Genomic DNA, 13,699 nt, shown 5'->3' on the forward strand with positions numbered 1-13,699 from the left:
CACGGCCGCATCCACACAATTCCCTGGATTTGGGAGCCTGGTCTGCTGCAGCCGCGGCCTGGGCCTGCCTGCCACGACCCTCCATCCTGGGCGGGTGTGTGTGTGTTACAGACAATAGGCAAGCAAACATCAGGCTAGTGACAACGTGGGGCGAGGGCAGGTTCCTTTAGAGGGTGACCGGAGAGTCCTAGGCCAGCAACGCTCCTGGGAAACCAAAGGGTTCCTCGCGAGGTTCGAGGTCCGCACAGAGGAGGCGGTGCGTGCGTGCGCGCTCTCAGGGCGGCGGCGGCGCGCGCGCGCGTTACCGCGACCCGCTCCCCGCGGCGGACGATGCCGCCGAAGAGGAGGAGGCGGCGGCGGCGGCGGCGCGCTCCGGCGGTCTGAAGCGGCGGCCGGCTGCCACGGGCCGGCGGCGCGATGAGCTGGGCGGCCGCCCCCGGCTCGGGGCTGTGAGGGGCTCGGGGCCGGGGGTGGGCGGCGGCGGCGCAGCGGGCGGCCCACGCTTCTCCTCAGCGGCGGCGGCGGTGGCCATGCGCCGGACGGCGGGACCGGGGCCGCCGGGCCGGGGCCGCCTCCCGGGGACCCGCGGCCTGAAGGCCCCGCCGCCGCCGCTGCTGCTCCTGCTCGCGCTGTTGCCGCTGCTGCCCACGCCTGGCGCCGCTGCCGCCCCGGCCTCGCGGCCCCCGGCGCTGCCGCCCGCGGCCGCGGGGCCCAGCGTGAGCCTCTACCTGAGCGAGGATGAGGTGCGCCGGCTCATCGGTGAGTGGGGACGCCTGCGCCAGGGCGGGCAGGTCGGCCCTGGCCCGGGTGCTTCCGGCCCAGTCCGCGCGCGCTGGACCGCGGGCGGGTCGGTCCCAGCTCCAGGGTCGCCTCCGGGCCCCGGCGTTTGCCTGCTGTGCTGGCCGGGAGGTGTGGTCCCTGCCCGCCCCCGACCCCGGGCCAGCCTTCCGGCCTACTCCCCAAGCCGCCTAAAGACCCGGGGACCCCTCGGCCGCCGGCGAGCTACTCCATTCCAGCCTGCTTACAGCCTCTTCAGCCTTTCGCCTTATTCCCTAGAGGCACTCTTCCCCGCCGCTCCAAGTTTCTTTGACCCTTCCTATACGTGTCGCTCTAGGGCCCTGGACTTTGGGTACTCGAAATCCACGTTTTATTTGGGAACTGCAGTGAATTTGATGCCCTGGTAGAGGCCACACTACTGTGCTGATACGTTGCTGCTATCATAGGTTTATATTTTCTTTAAATGAAAGAAATTGGTTATAAGGGCGCTACGTGTTCGAGGCAGTCTCCAGATCAGGGACGATAAGCGTATTTTATAATAGTGAATGAATCTCCAGGTGCCAGACCTTTTAGCTTCTTCAGTACCTTGGTTTTTGTCTTGGATATGTTGGAGTTCGGACTGGTCCTGTATTTCTGGGCCACTCTTCTTCGTTGATACCTTCTAAGGAAAGGAGAACTTGGCTTTGGGTCAGCTGGTGGTTCTGTTCTACCTAAATAGTTTTGTTATTGGGGAATTAATTTGAAAAATATGACTTGTGGATTCTGGAAGTAACCCCTTAGAGGAAGGTCTAATAGAAATGGCCCCAAATAGGAAGTCTTTGGTACTTGGAGATACCTAGACATTCACTTTCTTTTGTGTATTATGGGCCAAAGAGCAGTTTGTTTTTTTTTCCCCCGTCTTTATTTCATCTCAGATTTGTGGTACATCTGAGTGTTTGATGGGAAAAATTATTCTTTTACCTATCATTTTATTCTGTTTTTTAAAAGTCATAAGACTTTCTTGAAGCCTGTTGAAGTCGACGTAGTGTTAAAATGGAATTGCTTTTAAGCAGACTGTTTAGACATTATTGCATATATGGGTTTGTAGTCTTTAACCAAAGAAGAATGCTGTGTTTTTGTAATGTCCTGCCATTCTAAATCCTCTTTGCAGTCTAGCAGAATTAGCAGAATTTCGTTTAGCTGAATGAAAATTGCAAATTGGATTAGTGCTTGAAGCAAGACTAAGGTTTAGGAAAAATATTGTTTATAAATTAACCCATCACATTAATTAAAAAATAATATTTTTAAAATAGTGATTTACTCATTTAAAAACTACTATGTATTTATTGTGCATGATTTTGTAAAGATTTTTTGGTTAAAAATGTGTATATAATTTGTGGCTTTGTTTATATGTAAGAAATCATCTCCAGGAGAAGGACAGGGAAGCTTGGCATGCTGCAGTCATGGAGACCCAAGGAGTTGGGTCTCCAACTGAACTGGATTGAGGAAAGGGACAGGGGACAACCAGAGGCTGACCTGGAGTGCCTGCCATATACTTGCTCCTCCATCTTTTATACACGTTATTTTCTTTAATTTTCTTGTGACCCAATGAGGTGAATATTATTATCCCCATTTTAAGGATGAAGGAAGTGCGACTTTTAAGTAACTTGCTCAAGGCCACACATTTAATAATCTTTTTTTAAAAAATCAAACGTAGTGTTGACATAGACCACAAAGTTTCATTGAATGAAATGAAGATATTTATAATAGAAGTTTGATTATGGTGTGGTGGAAAAGAATAATTGCTAATTAATACTTGAAACGTTGTATTTGTTACCTGATTGATAAACATCCAATTTATGCCCAGGAATGAGCCATTGGGAAGAAGGGAGAAAGAATATCCTTGCTGATAAAAACCTCAGTTACCTCTGGGACAGGGGAGACCTGTAGTATTTTCTTTAATACAGAAAGAGTTGATCCGTTATAGTGGGTCTCTTGACTCTCCATCCTGCACAGATCCAGGTCCTCTTCTTCCTTTATCTATTCTTCTATTCTAACTTGAAAGTATTCCTTGGCTACTCCTGGCTGGAAAAGAGCAAGTGGGTGGGGTGATGTGTACCAGGTGTACTGAGTTCTCAGAATGCAGTTTCCTATAGGAACTCTTACTAAGACTGCTTGTGTCTTGTTTTTGTATCATTATGATTTACGTGCCTTCTAAAAGCTAATTTGAGAAACTAACCATCACTGTATAATATTCTATATGTATAATATTCTATATTATACAGTGTCTATATTCTAAGACAACGAATTTGCATTGCCAAGTGCGAAACTTATAAATGAAGTTGGTAGTTGACTTCATAAATTGAACTAAATGGAACTAATTGTCTTTGGCATGAAAATAATTTTTTTTTAAATGCAGTTCATACATGCACATAGTTTTAAAAAAATCAGTAACGCTAAAAGACTTAAAAAGCAATAGTCTTCTGCTTTTGGCCTTTCATCTTCCAGGCCCTACTTTCCAGTGGAAGCTGCTTTCCCAAGCTAGCTCTTTTTTTTCCCCCTGTTTTTTTACTTTTCATATTTTGATATCAGTGTAGATATCCTAGTATAATAACTGAGCAGTTGCCCTCTTCTCATTCCCAAACCCCCGTGCTTAGTTCATTGTTTTTAGTAAAACCAGCAGTCTATATTTACATTATTGTGTATATATTTATATTATAAATTTTTATTATACATTATTGTATGTATACATGTATGTATACACACACACACACACACATAAATATAAATTCACTTCTGAGTTAAATGGTGACCCATAAATGGTTATGTTTTCTTTTCCAAAACGCTTTTGTTTTTCCTGGAACAAATAAGAGGCTTAAACTTTTTGATTAGTCTGTTTTGTATCTATGGCTACATTCTCTCATACACTCCAAGAAATATATTAAATGCCTTTTGATATTTTTTTTCAAGTAACACATCAAATCATCTGTCAGTTCCACTTGTTTTCCTCATAGAGCCTCCTTGTTTTGGAGGGAGAAAGCAGCAAGCTTGTTTTCTCTGCAGATTCTGTACCCTTCTCTTCTGTCCTCTGTACGCTTTTCCTCTGTTCCCTAGATCTCCTGCCTTTTCTTTTTCTTGGTTTGCTTCATTTTACTAAAGTGTATCCTTAGTAGCTTCCCGAGAAGAGTGCATGGGAGGTAAATTATTTCAGGCCTTGTACGTCTGGAGATGTCTATCCTGTCCTCATGCTTTTAGGTGATTTGACAGAATTTACATATCAGACAGAAAAAAATACATATGTTTTTGCTACTTCTGGTGGCATTTTTCACAGTTACCTGGCTTTAAGGGTTTCTGATGAAAAATCCAAAGGCATTCTGATGCTTTTTTTCTTTGTTGTTTGAGCTTAGGGTCTTTGTCTTTAAGAAATTCTGTGATTTTATAAGCTTCTCTGTGGCCCCTTCTCCTGTCTGTGGTTCCTCTTGTCTTAGTCAGCCCTTTCAATCTAGAGACTCATATCCTTCAGTTTTAAAGAATGCCTATTACTTCTGATAATTTCCTGTCCATCACTTTTTGTTTGTTTCCAAAATGTCTATTGGTTTGGTTATTGAATCTCCAGTAATTGATCTTCAGATACCCTTAACTTATGTTGTCTCTTATTTATATCTTTATATTTGGAGGTGGAAGGAGGAGGAAATTTTCTCAGTTTTGTTTTCTAAGCTCTTGTATTTTAAAAATCTTAATGATTTTAAATTTTAGAATTCCTTCTGTTCCCTGTTTCAATTTCATTTTATTCTAATTTTATGGATATATTATCTTCATTTATCTTTCAGGCATATGTTGTTTGTAATTTTTTCTGTATATTTAATATTTTAAAAATATTTCTTCTGCTTCCTCCAATGTGCCTGTTTATTTCAGAGTTCTTTTTCTGTTCATGTAAATTATATCTGTTGATCCTTCCATGTCTGTAATTAATTAAGAGTGAGATTCTGAAAAGTTGATTATGGGAGAGCAAGCTTATGTGTATGTGTGTGAGAGGTCTCCCGGCCTCTCATGGGGTGCCAGTGGACTTTTCACTGGGAGCCTCCTACCAGCACCTTCACCTCTTCTTTAGGGCTAGTCAGCGTCTGTGGAGAAGACACCTCCAGTCTGCTGCCTCAGATGTGCTGCCTGGGTTTGGATTATCAGGTTGGGGAGAGATGGAGGGTGCCGTTATTCAGGCTGTAGACTTGGACTTCTGTTTACAACTCCCTTGTCTCTGTGGTTCAGTTTCTTCAAAGAAAAACTTTGCATTAACTGCCAGACCTGGGGGCCCAACAGCTTTGAATGCCCCTCGTCCGTGGCTCCTCCTGTGACAGGCTAGAGCCTCAGGCTGGTGGCCCTTGGTGCATCCAGGGCTGAGTCCCTCCAGGGGTCCTGAGAAGCACTGACCACTCCTTCAGCCATGTCGCATCTTGCATATAGGGTCACAAAGAGTTGGACAGGACTAAGCACACACGAGCACATCATGCAAAGGTTTGTTGAAATATTTGATGGGTTGTTGTCTACTTTCCCTTTGTTTGTAGTTTAATATCTTGGTGGTTTCATTACTGTCATTTTAGAGGAGTCCTAGGAAGCTGGGGTTAAAGGCTAGTGATCACAGTGTGTAAATGGAAGTTAGGGTTGTGCTTTGACTGTTGAAGAGCTGGTGATGTGTAGTTTTTTGGTAATAACAATATTAGGAAGAGTAGTGGTGGTGGTCACAGTAATGGTTAACACTTTATAGTGCTGCTGACACGTTAAAATCTTTTCCCTATGTCAGGTACAAAATAATCCCTGTTTTGGGTATGTATTGTTACAGATTTGAAGGAAGTATGTAACCAGCTCATTCCCTGGTAGTAGGGCATGCAGCCTTGATGGAGGTCTATTGGTATAGAGACTCCAAAAGCCTCAGAAGCTTTATGGGGAATCCCTTTATTTGCCCCAGGGCCTGCTTAGGCAGCAGTGTTGGCATTTGATTCCCCATTTTACTAATGAGGACTCTGATTTGGGGCCCTTTGGGCAGTGAGTAGAGGGCCAGGTCTTAACCCAGTCCAGAATCTATATTGCCTCTATGTCAGCTCTGGAGGAGCTGTGATTAACTGAAATTCTTAAGGAGTAGAATTGACAAGCCTGCTGCCACATGTGCTCATTTGTCTTCACTATTATCCACTTTCTCTCCTGTTCACTGTCTAATTGGTAATTCTGATAGTTGAGTTCCCTGGAAGTCCAGAGCTGGTGAAAATTGTCTGTGGCTGGGGCAGTGCTAGGGTGTGGGAAAAATTTGCTGACGGATGGGGGGTATGGTATAAACTGGTCGTGATAGCAGAGATGCTGGCAGTAGGGCATCTGTAGGAGTCTAGGGGACTTCTGAGAACAGAGTCCGCCTCCCACCAATTAGGAATTCACTCTGGATAACTGCCTCTCCATTAAAATAAAGTACCCTCTGGAAGAGTTAAGCATTGTTAACATCTTATTTAAAGTCAGTTTAATACTAGTTGAGATCATTGCTTCTCGAATCAGTCCAGTAAAAATTTTTGAAGCCCAACCAAGTACCACATACTGTGGTAGAAAATGGCAATTCAAAGTTACTAAATTCCTTCTCTTAAGGAACTCGAAATTTCGTAGGAGAGACTAACAGTTGTAGCTACAACTCTAACATTAAGATATGAGTTATACTTCTGATTGATGTAAGTTATCGTGGGAATGATTGCTTTTGACTGTAGAAGGGTGGAGGGTCTTATGGGGTTTAGGGAAGGTTTTTCTAGAAAAGGGGACATTTGAATCTCATCTCCAAAGATGAGCTTGAAAGACAGAAAAGAGGAGCATTTCATGTCAGGCAGAAAAAATTGCACAAAGCCAGAGATGTATGGAAGCAGGTATGTGTGAACTCAAGGAGTAGGAACAATTTAATGTGGCTAAAATGAGAAAATTTGGCAAAACCAGGGAGTGGCAGAATATAAAGCTGAGAGGTAGGTTGAAATTAGATTAGGAATTTGAATTTTATTTTATAGGTAACGCGAAACTATAGAATTTAGGAAAGGAGAGTACACAGAAGGGTTATAGAGAAGACAGCTTTGGCCCCAGTCAAAGTGTGGCTTGCAGGCTGGAAAGATGGATCAGGGGAATGGAACAGAGTCAGCCTTGTGCTGTGCTAGTCGCTCAGTCGTGTCTGACTCTTTGCCACCCCATGGACTGTAGCCCGCCAGGCTCCTTTGTCCATGGGGATTCTCCAGGCAAGAATACTGGAGTGGGTTGCCATGCCCTCCTCCAGGGGATCTTCCCAACCTAGGGATTGAACCCAGGTCTCCCATGTTGCAGGCAGATTCTTTACCATCTGAGCCACTAGGGGCTCAGCTAGGGGAGTTGAGGGTGTGGGATGGGTTTATGGGGAACTCACAGGGAGTTTGGAGAAGACTCAGTTGGGGAGAATGGAGGGCTAAAGAAAAGGGAGGAGGCAGAGAGGAATCAAAGTTTCAGATTTGGGCAGCTTTTTCTTATTGAAAATGGTTGAAGGAAAAGAAAAATGAGATGAGCCATTTTTCTCCCAGCACTCTCTTCCTTTTCAACCTCAAGTGTTTGGGGTGGGGGAGCAGTGAGCGTGTTCTTTCTGCTGCTGTGGGGCCTGTTCTGCTGCTGCTCAGACTCTGAGGAGGTGGGTGCTGGTGGAGGTGGGTTAGCGCCCTGCAGCATGCTCCTAAGCCTGGATGTTTTGGGTGGGGTTGGTGGTATTGATACAGTGTTAATTTGAATCCATGTGTTCTTTGGGAGAGCAACACTGAGACATCGTGCAGTTGTGGGTTTTGAATTTTTTTTTCCCCATCTTCATTCTACACACGTGGGAGAACTGTCCAGTTATGGCTAAACCTGTCTCCTGTGAGTCACATCCTGAGTGACTCGTCTGTTCTGAAGGTGCTGCCTGAAATACTGTTTGGACTTTAAGGGTCACTTTAGAAACAAATGAAACATGGGTGTTTGTTTTTATTTTTATTGTTTTGAGCATCCTGAATTGAGAAGTTCCACATGACTACTTTTGGGGTTTTAACACAGTTATGCCAGTGTTCTGAAAAAACTTGCCAGCTATATGTACTAAAACAAAACAAAACCTTGACATGAAATAGAGCCATTACCTACTCTGAAATTGTATTACGCTTAAAACTATGTTTTTTTTTCTGTGTTATTGTTGATGTATACCAAGTATAATATTTTCTAATCAAGATGTTATAAACAGCTTTCATTTATGTAGGACCTCTAAAAATGTGGTGTGCCAAAACAAATGTGTGTATTGCTGAATTACATAATAAACCATTTACTGAAAATTCTCAACTGTGTTAACAGTGTTGAGTGGCAGACTATTTTTGAAAAGTAATTTCAGAGGTCTCATTCTTGTTCTTAAGACAAATATGTTCTATCCTGTTCATAAATAATGAACGTGTTCTTTTATAAATATGTCTTGCTGTGTCATCAGTTTCACTTAATTTCTTTTATTTATCAACTGTTGGCAGTAGATGGCATTGGCATTTTTTAATAGATAAAGCTGAGACACTGGGAAATTACACAGTTTGCTGGAGGTCACAGAGATGTCTGGGGCTGTATGACTCTAAAGTGCATGCTTTCTCTACTATGCTGCCTCTGAAAGTTAACAGTTTACATAGTCTTTATCCAGCCAGAGTCATCCAAGGGGCTTAAACAAAATACAGATTCAGAGACCTACTCTGAGCAATATGTTTAGGAGATCTGAGATGGGGTCCAGCCAATGAGGTTTTTGAACAGTATATCTCATGAATTATAAGATGTACGGCTTTTTCACATTTGAACATCTCTGAAATTGGAATTATTTTACAATCAGTGGTGAGTCATCAGGTAATTGACAGCCTTTTCTCTTTCTTAATGGCACAAAAAATAATGGTGCATTTAGACTAAATGAAATACAGTATTTTAACAAGGTGAAATTGTAAAGGAGACTTAGACATAATTTGCCATCTTTCTTGTTATTTGAGTATCTGTCACAACTTTCTTTCAGAATCGTAAAATTCACTGGTGGTAACTTATTTGTGGTAATGGCTGCATAGTAATGTCCTTGCAGGGAAGGCCAAAATGGCATTAGGTTTAAAAACAATGGAAACTCGCTTTTCAGCTAGGAAGTTGCTGTCAAGAGAAATATCAATGGTTCTCAACTTATTTTGTGAAAACCTTAGAGCCTTTCCCTAGACAAGGGTATGGATCCCACATATACTAAGTTTTGTGTACTCTGATGGGAGTTCTTAGACTTTGGGGTTTTGCAGGGCCTCTTGATGAAAGCTTATGGGTACATCTGAATCCCTTAAAGCTGCTTCTGGAAGGGAGCATCTATTACATTCTGTATATCATCAGGTCAGATTCTCTGACCTCCTACGTGATGTTTTTTCTTTCTTTCTTTTTTTAAAATTTTTATTTATTTATTTTTTTACTTTATTTTACTTTACAACACTGTATTGGTTTTGCCATACATTGACATGAATCCACTACGGGTGTACATGCGTTCCCAAACATGAACCCCCCTCCCACCTCCCTCCCCATAACATCCCTCTGGGTCATCCCTGTGCACCAGCCCCAAGCATGCTGTATCCTGCATGGGACATAGACTGATGATTCGATTCTTACATGATAGTATACATGTTTCAATGCCATTCTCCCAAATCATCCCACCCTCTCCCTCTCCCTCTGAGTCCAAAAGTCCGCTATACACATCTGTGTCTTTTTTGCTGTCTTGCATACAAGGTCATCATTGCCATCTTTCTAAATTCCATATATATGTGTTAGTATACTGTATTAGTGTTTTTCTTTCTGGCTTACTTCACTCTGTATAATCAGCTCCAGTTTCATCCATCTCATCAGAACTGATTCAAATGTATTCTTTTTAACGGCTGAGTAATACTCCATTGTGTATATGTACCACAGCTTTCTTATCCATTCATCTGCTGATGGACATCTAGGTTGTTTCCATGTCCTGGCTATTATAAACAGTGCTGCGATGAACATTGGGGTACATGTGTCTCTTTCAATTCTGGTTTCCTTGGTGTATATACCCAGCAGTGGGATTGCTGGGTCATATGGCAGTTCTATTTCCAATTTTTTAAGGAATCTCCACACTGTTTTCCATAGTGGTTGTACTAGTTTGTATTCCCACCAACAGTATGGGAGGGTTCCCTTTTCTCCACACCCTCTCCAACATTTATTGCTTGGAGATTTTTGGATCGCAGCCATTCTGACTGGTGTGAAGTGGTACCTCATTGTGGTTTTGATTTGCATTTCTCTGATAATAAGTGATGTTGAGCATCTTTTCATGTGTGTGTTAGCCATCCATATGTCTTCTTTGGAGAAATGTCTATTTAGTTCTTTGGCCCATTTTTTGATTGGGTCGTTTATTTTTCTGGAATTGAGTTGCATAAGTTGCTTGTATATTTTTGAGATTAGTTGTTTGTCAGTTGCTTCATTTGCTATTATTTTCTCCCATTCAGAAGGCTGTCTTTTCACCTTGCTTATATTTTCCTTTGTTGTGCAGAAGCTTTTAATTTTAATTAGATCCCATTTGTTTATTTTTGCTTTTATTTCCAGAATTCTGGGAGGTGGATCATAGGTGGATTTTTTTCTTCCAGTTTTATTGAGATATAATTGATATACAGCACTGTGTAAGTTTAACATGGCCAGCATAATGATTTGACTTACATACATCATGAAATAACTACCATAGTAGGTTTAGTGAACACTATTATCTCATGTAGATGCAATATTAAAGAAATAGAAAAAAAGTTTTCCCTTGTGGTGAGAATTCTTCAATTTACTTAACAGCATTCATGTATAGCATATAGCAGTGTTAATTATCATGTTATACATTATACCCCTAATACTTACTTATCTTATAACTGGAAGTTTGTGCTTTTGACTACCTTCATCCAACTCCTCCTGCCCCCTGAATTTGTAAAAAGTTTGCAGACATTAAGGCTTCAGTTCAGTTCAGTCGCTCAGTCGTGTCCGACTTTTGGCGACCCCATGAACTGCAGCACACCAGGCCTCCCTGTCCATCACCAACTCCAGGAGTTCACTCAGAGTTGCGTCCATCGAGTTGGTGATGCCATCCAGCCATCTCATCCTCTGTCGTCCCCTTCTCCTCCTGCCCCCAATCCCTCCCAGCATCAGAGTCTTTTCCAATGAGTCAACTCTTCGCACGAGGTGGCCAAAGTACTGGAGTTTCAGCTTTAGCATCATTCCTTCCAAAAAACACCCAGGACTGATCTCTTTTAGAATAGACTGGTTGGATCTCCTTGCAGTCCAAGGGACTCTCAAGAGTCTTCTCCAACACCACAGTTCAAAACCATCAATTCTTCAGTGCTCAGCCTTCTTCACAGTCCAACTCTCACATCCATACATGACCACGGGAAAAACCATAGCCTTGACGAGACGGACCTTTGTTGGCAAAGTAATGTCTCTGCTTTTCAATATGCTATCTAGATTGGTCATAATTTTCCTTCCAAGGAATAAGCGTCTTTTAATTTCATGGCTGCATTAAAGCTTATTCTGTTGTAATTACATGGCTTTTGACAAACGCATCTACTGTGGTATCATACAGAATAATTTTGCAGCCCTGAAAATTCCCCTGTGAAGGGGGCATTTATGTTTATTAATACCTCTACTTATATTTTAAGTAAGTTTGCTTTTAAAAAATGTATTTATTATGGAGAATTTCGAACATTCAGGAGTAGACAGACTAGTATAATGAAATTCTATGTATTCATTATCCAGTTTCAACAATTATCAACTCAGGGCCAGTTTTGTTTGTTCGGTACCTCCCCACTCCCAATCCACTCCCTTATCATCACTTCCCCCCGTCTTCTGCTTGGATTATTTTGAAGCAAACTCAGAAAATTGCATAAAATATTATTCAGTGTGTGTGTCTAAAAGATAAGGACTCTTAAAAATTTATAATAACCAAGATCACACCTAAGAAATTAACAGTGATTCATAAATATCGTATATCTAGGCTTCAGTCTTCCTGCTTTATAAATTAATGTTTATATGGAGACTCTTGCCTGCCACCTGCTTCTTCTCTTGTCGCTGCGCCCCACCACACCGCCGTTTAGTTCCTTCGGTGCCAAGTTCTTCTCACCCTAGGGTCTGCAGTCAGCTCTTGCTCTGCCTTATGTACTTACCTCGGATCTTTTCATGGCTGGAGCCTTCTGGGTCTCAGCTTAGTGTTCCCTCCTCAGAGAGCTTTGCTTCTCTAGGGCTGACCCTCAGTGCCACTCTGTTCTGTCACTTTTGTTTTCTTTTAGGTGGGATTCTCTGGTGGCTCAGATGGTGAAGAATCTGCTTGCAGTGCCAGAGACCTGGATTGAATCCCTGGGTCAGGAAGAGCCTCTAGAGAAGGGACTACCCATTCCGATATTGTTGCCTGGAGAATTCCATGGACAGAGCCTGCGAGCTACAGCCCAAGGGGTCGCAAAGAGTCAGGCACGACTGAGAGGCTAACACTTGACTTTTGTTGTTTCTATCTCCCTCTGTAGGACAGTTAATTCTGTTTGAGTAGAGACCCTTTTATATTGTTTTACTCTGTATCCCCAGCACCTGAAATAGTACCTGGCACATAGTCAGGTACTGTTCAGTTAAAATTCAGTGAATGAGTAAGTGAATGAATCATGCTTTTTTTAAAAAAAATTCCCCATCTTGTGCCTTGCTGGAGTCATCATTCTTTTGATCATTTCCCTTTGCCCACTTAGTTATTATCCAAAAGGATATTGGATTCAACTTGCAAATGGAAGTGTAAATAAATTAGTTATAATAGCTTCCTTTGAAGTTGCCTAATTTTCCCAACTCTCTCTCCCTTGAACCCCGCTCCCTGGTGAGATGTCCCCACCTTGGCTTCCATAGCTCTGTACCATATATAAACCGTGTGATCACTGTACGCATCATATTCTCTAGTGTCCCTGCTTCACTAAGGCTACCTTGTGGCTTGGCACGTAGCTGTCTCAGCAGACTGCTGGTCCACACTACAGCTGAAGGATATAAAATATTCAACAGAGATTCTGGCAAAATAATTAAAAGCTGGAAAACAGATTTCAATCTTCTGAAATGCTAATCTGCTGTTAACCCTAGCCAGTGTATTTTTTCATCTCTAGAAATTTGATTTGGGTGTTTTTACGTCTTACATATTTCTTCTTGACTTTCTGTGGGGGTACAGTTACAGTAGTTGTTTTAATGTCAGCTGATTCTAACATCTGCCAGTTCCGCATTGGTTTCAGTTGATCTATTTTGCTTTTTTGCATGCCTGATAGTTTTTGACTAGATGCAGGCATTATGAATTTCGTCCTGTTGGGTCCTGGATATTTTTATATTTCTGTAAATATTTTTTGGTTTTATTCTGGTGCTCAGTTAAGTTACTTGGAAATAGTTTGATCTTTTCAGGTCTAGGTATTTAGACTTGTTAGATAGGACAGGAGCAGGCTCAGTGTAGGTCTAAGTATTTCTGAGTCAAGAGCTTTCTGTGTACTTTCTCCTGTGACTCATGAGGTTTTCCAGTCTGGTAGATGTGAATAGGTGATATTCCAGAACCTATGAAGTGTTACACTCTGTTAACCTTTTATTTTTACTCTGTTCTGTGTAGCTTCCTGATGCATGCTCTGATTAGTACTCAGCCAAAGGCTGGAGGGGCAGCCCTCTGCAGATCTTGGAAGTTCTCTCTCTATGCAGTTCTCTCTTCTCTGGAAATTTGTCTTACATACTCTAGCTGTCTTTGCCTTTCTGAACTCATGTATTTTGTCTGGTTTTGATTATTTCAGACGAGAGAGTTTATCTGGTCCTGTTACTCTGTCTCATCCAGAAGTGGAAATGTCCGAGGATTATCTTTTCGTTTGCATTTTTTCAAAAGTTGTTTAACTCCTTAGATTATTTG

The 13,699-nt window shown here is 42.2% G+C and overlaps 1 protein-coding gene across 1 annotated transcript in view; it reads left to right on the plus strand.

Annotated features, from left to right (window-relative positions):
* The window catches only part of RYK (receptor like tyrosine kinase), a 184,073-nt gene that overhangs the window by 74,655 nt on the left and 95,719 nt on the right, over positions 1–13,699 (plus strand). The window contains exon 5 of the mRNA XM_068969315.1: positions 219–759. Coding sequence (XP_068825416.1) covers positions 219–759 — 541 coding nt within the window. The remainder of the gene's footprint in view (positions 1–218; positions 760–13,699) is intronic.

Source organism: Capricornis sumatraensis, chromosome 1, assembly GCF_032405125.1.
Source record: "Capricornis sumatraensis isolate serow.1 chromosome 1, serow.2, whole genome shotgun sequence".
In the NCBI taxonomy this organism is placed as follows: Eukaryota; Metazoa; Chordata; class Mammalia; order Artiodactyla; family Bovidae; genus Capricornis; species Capricornis sumatraensis.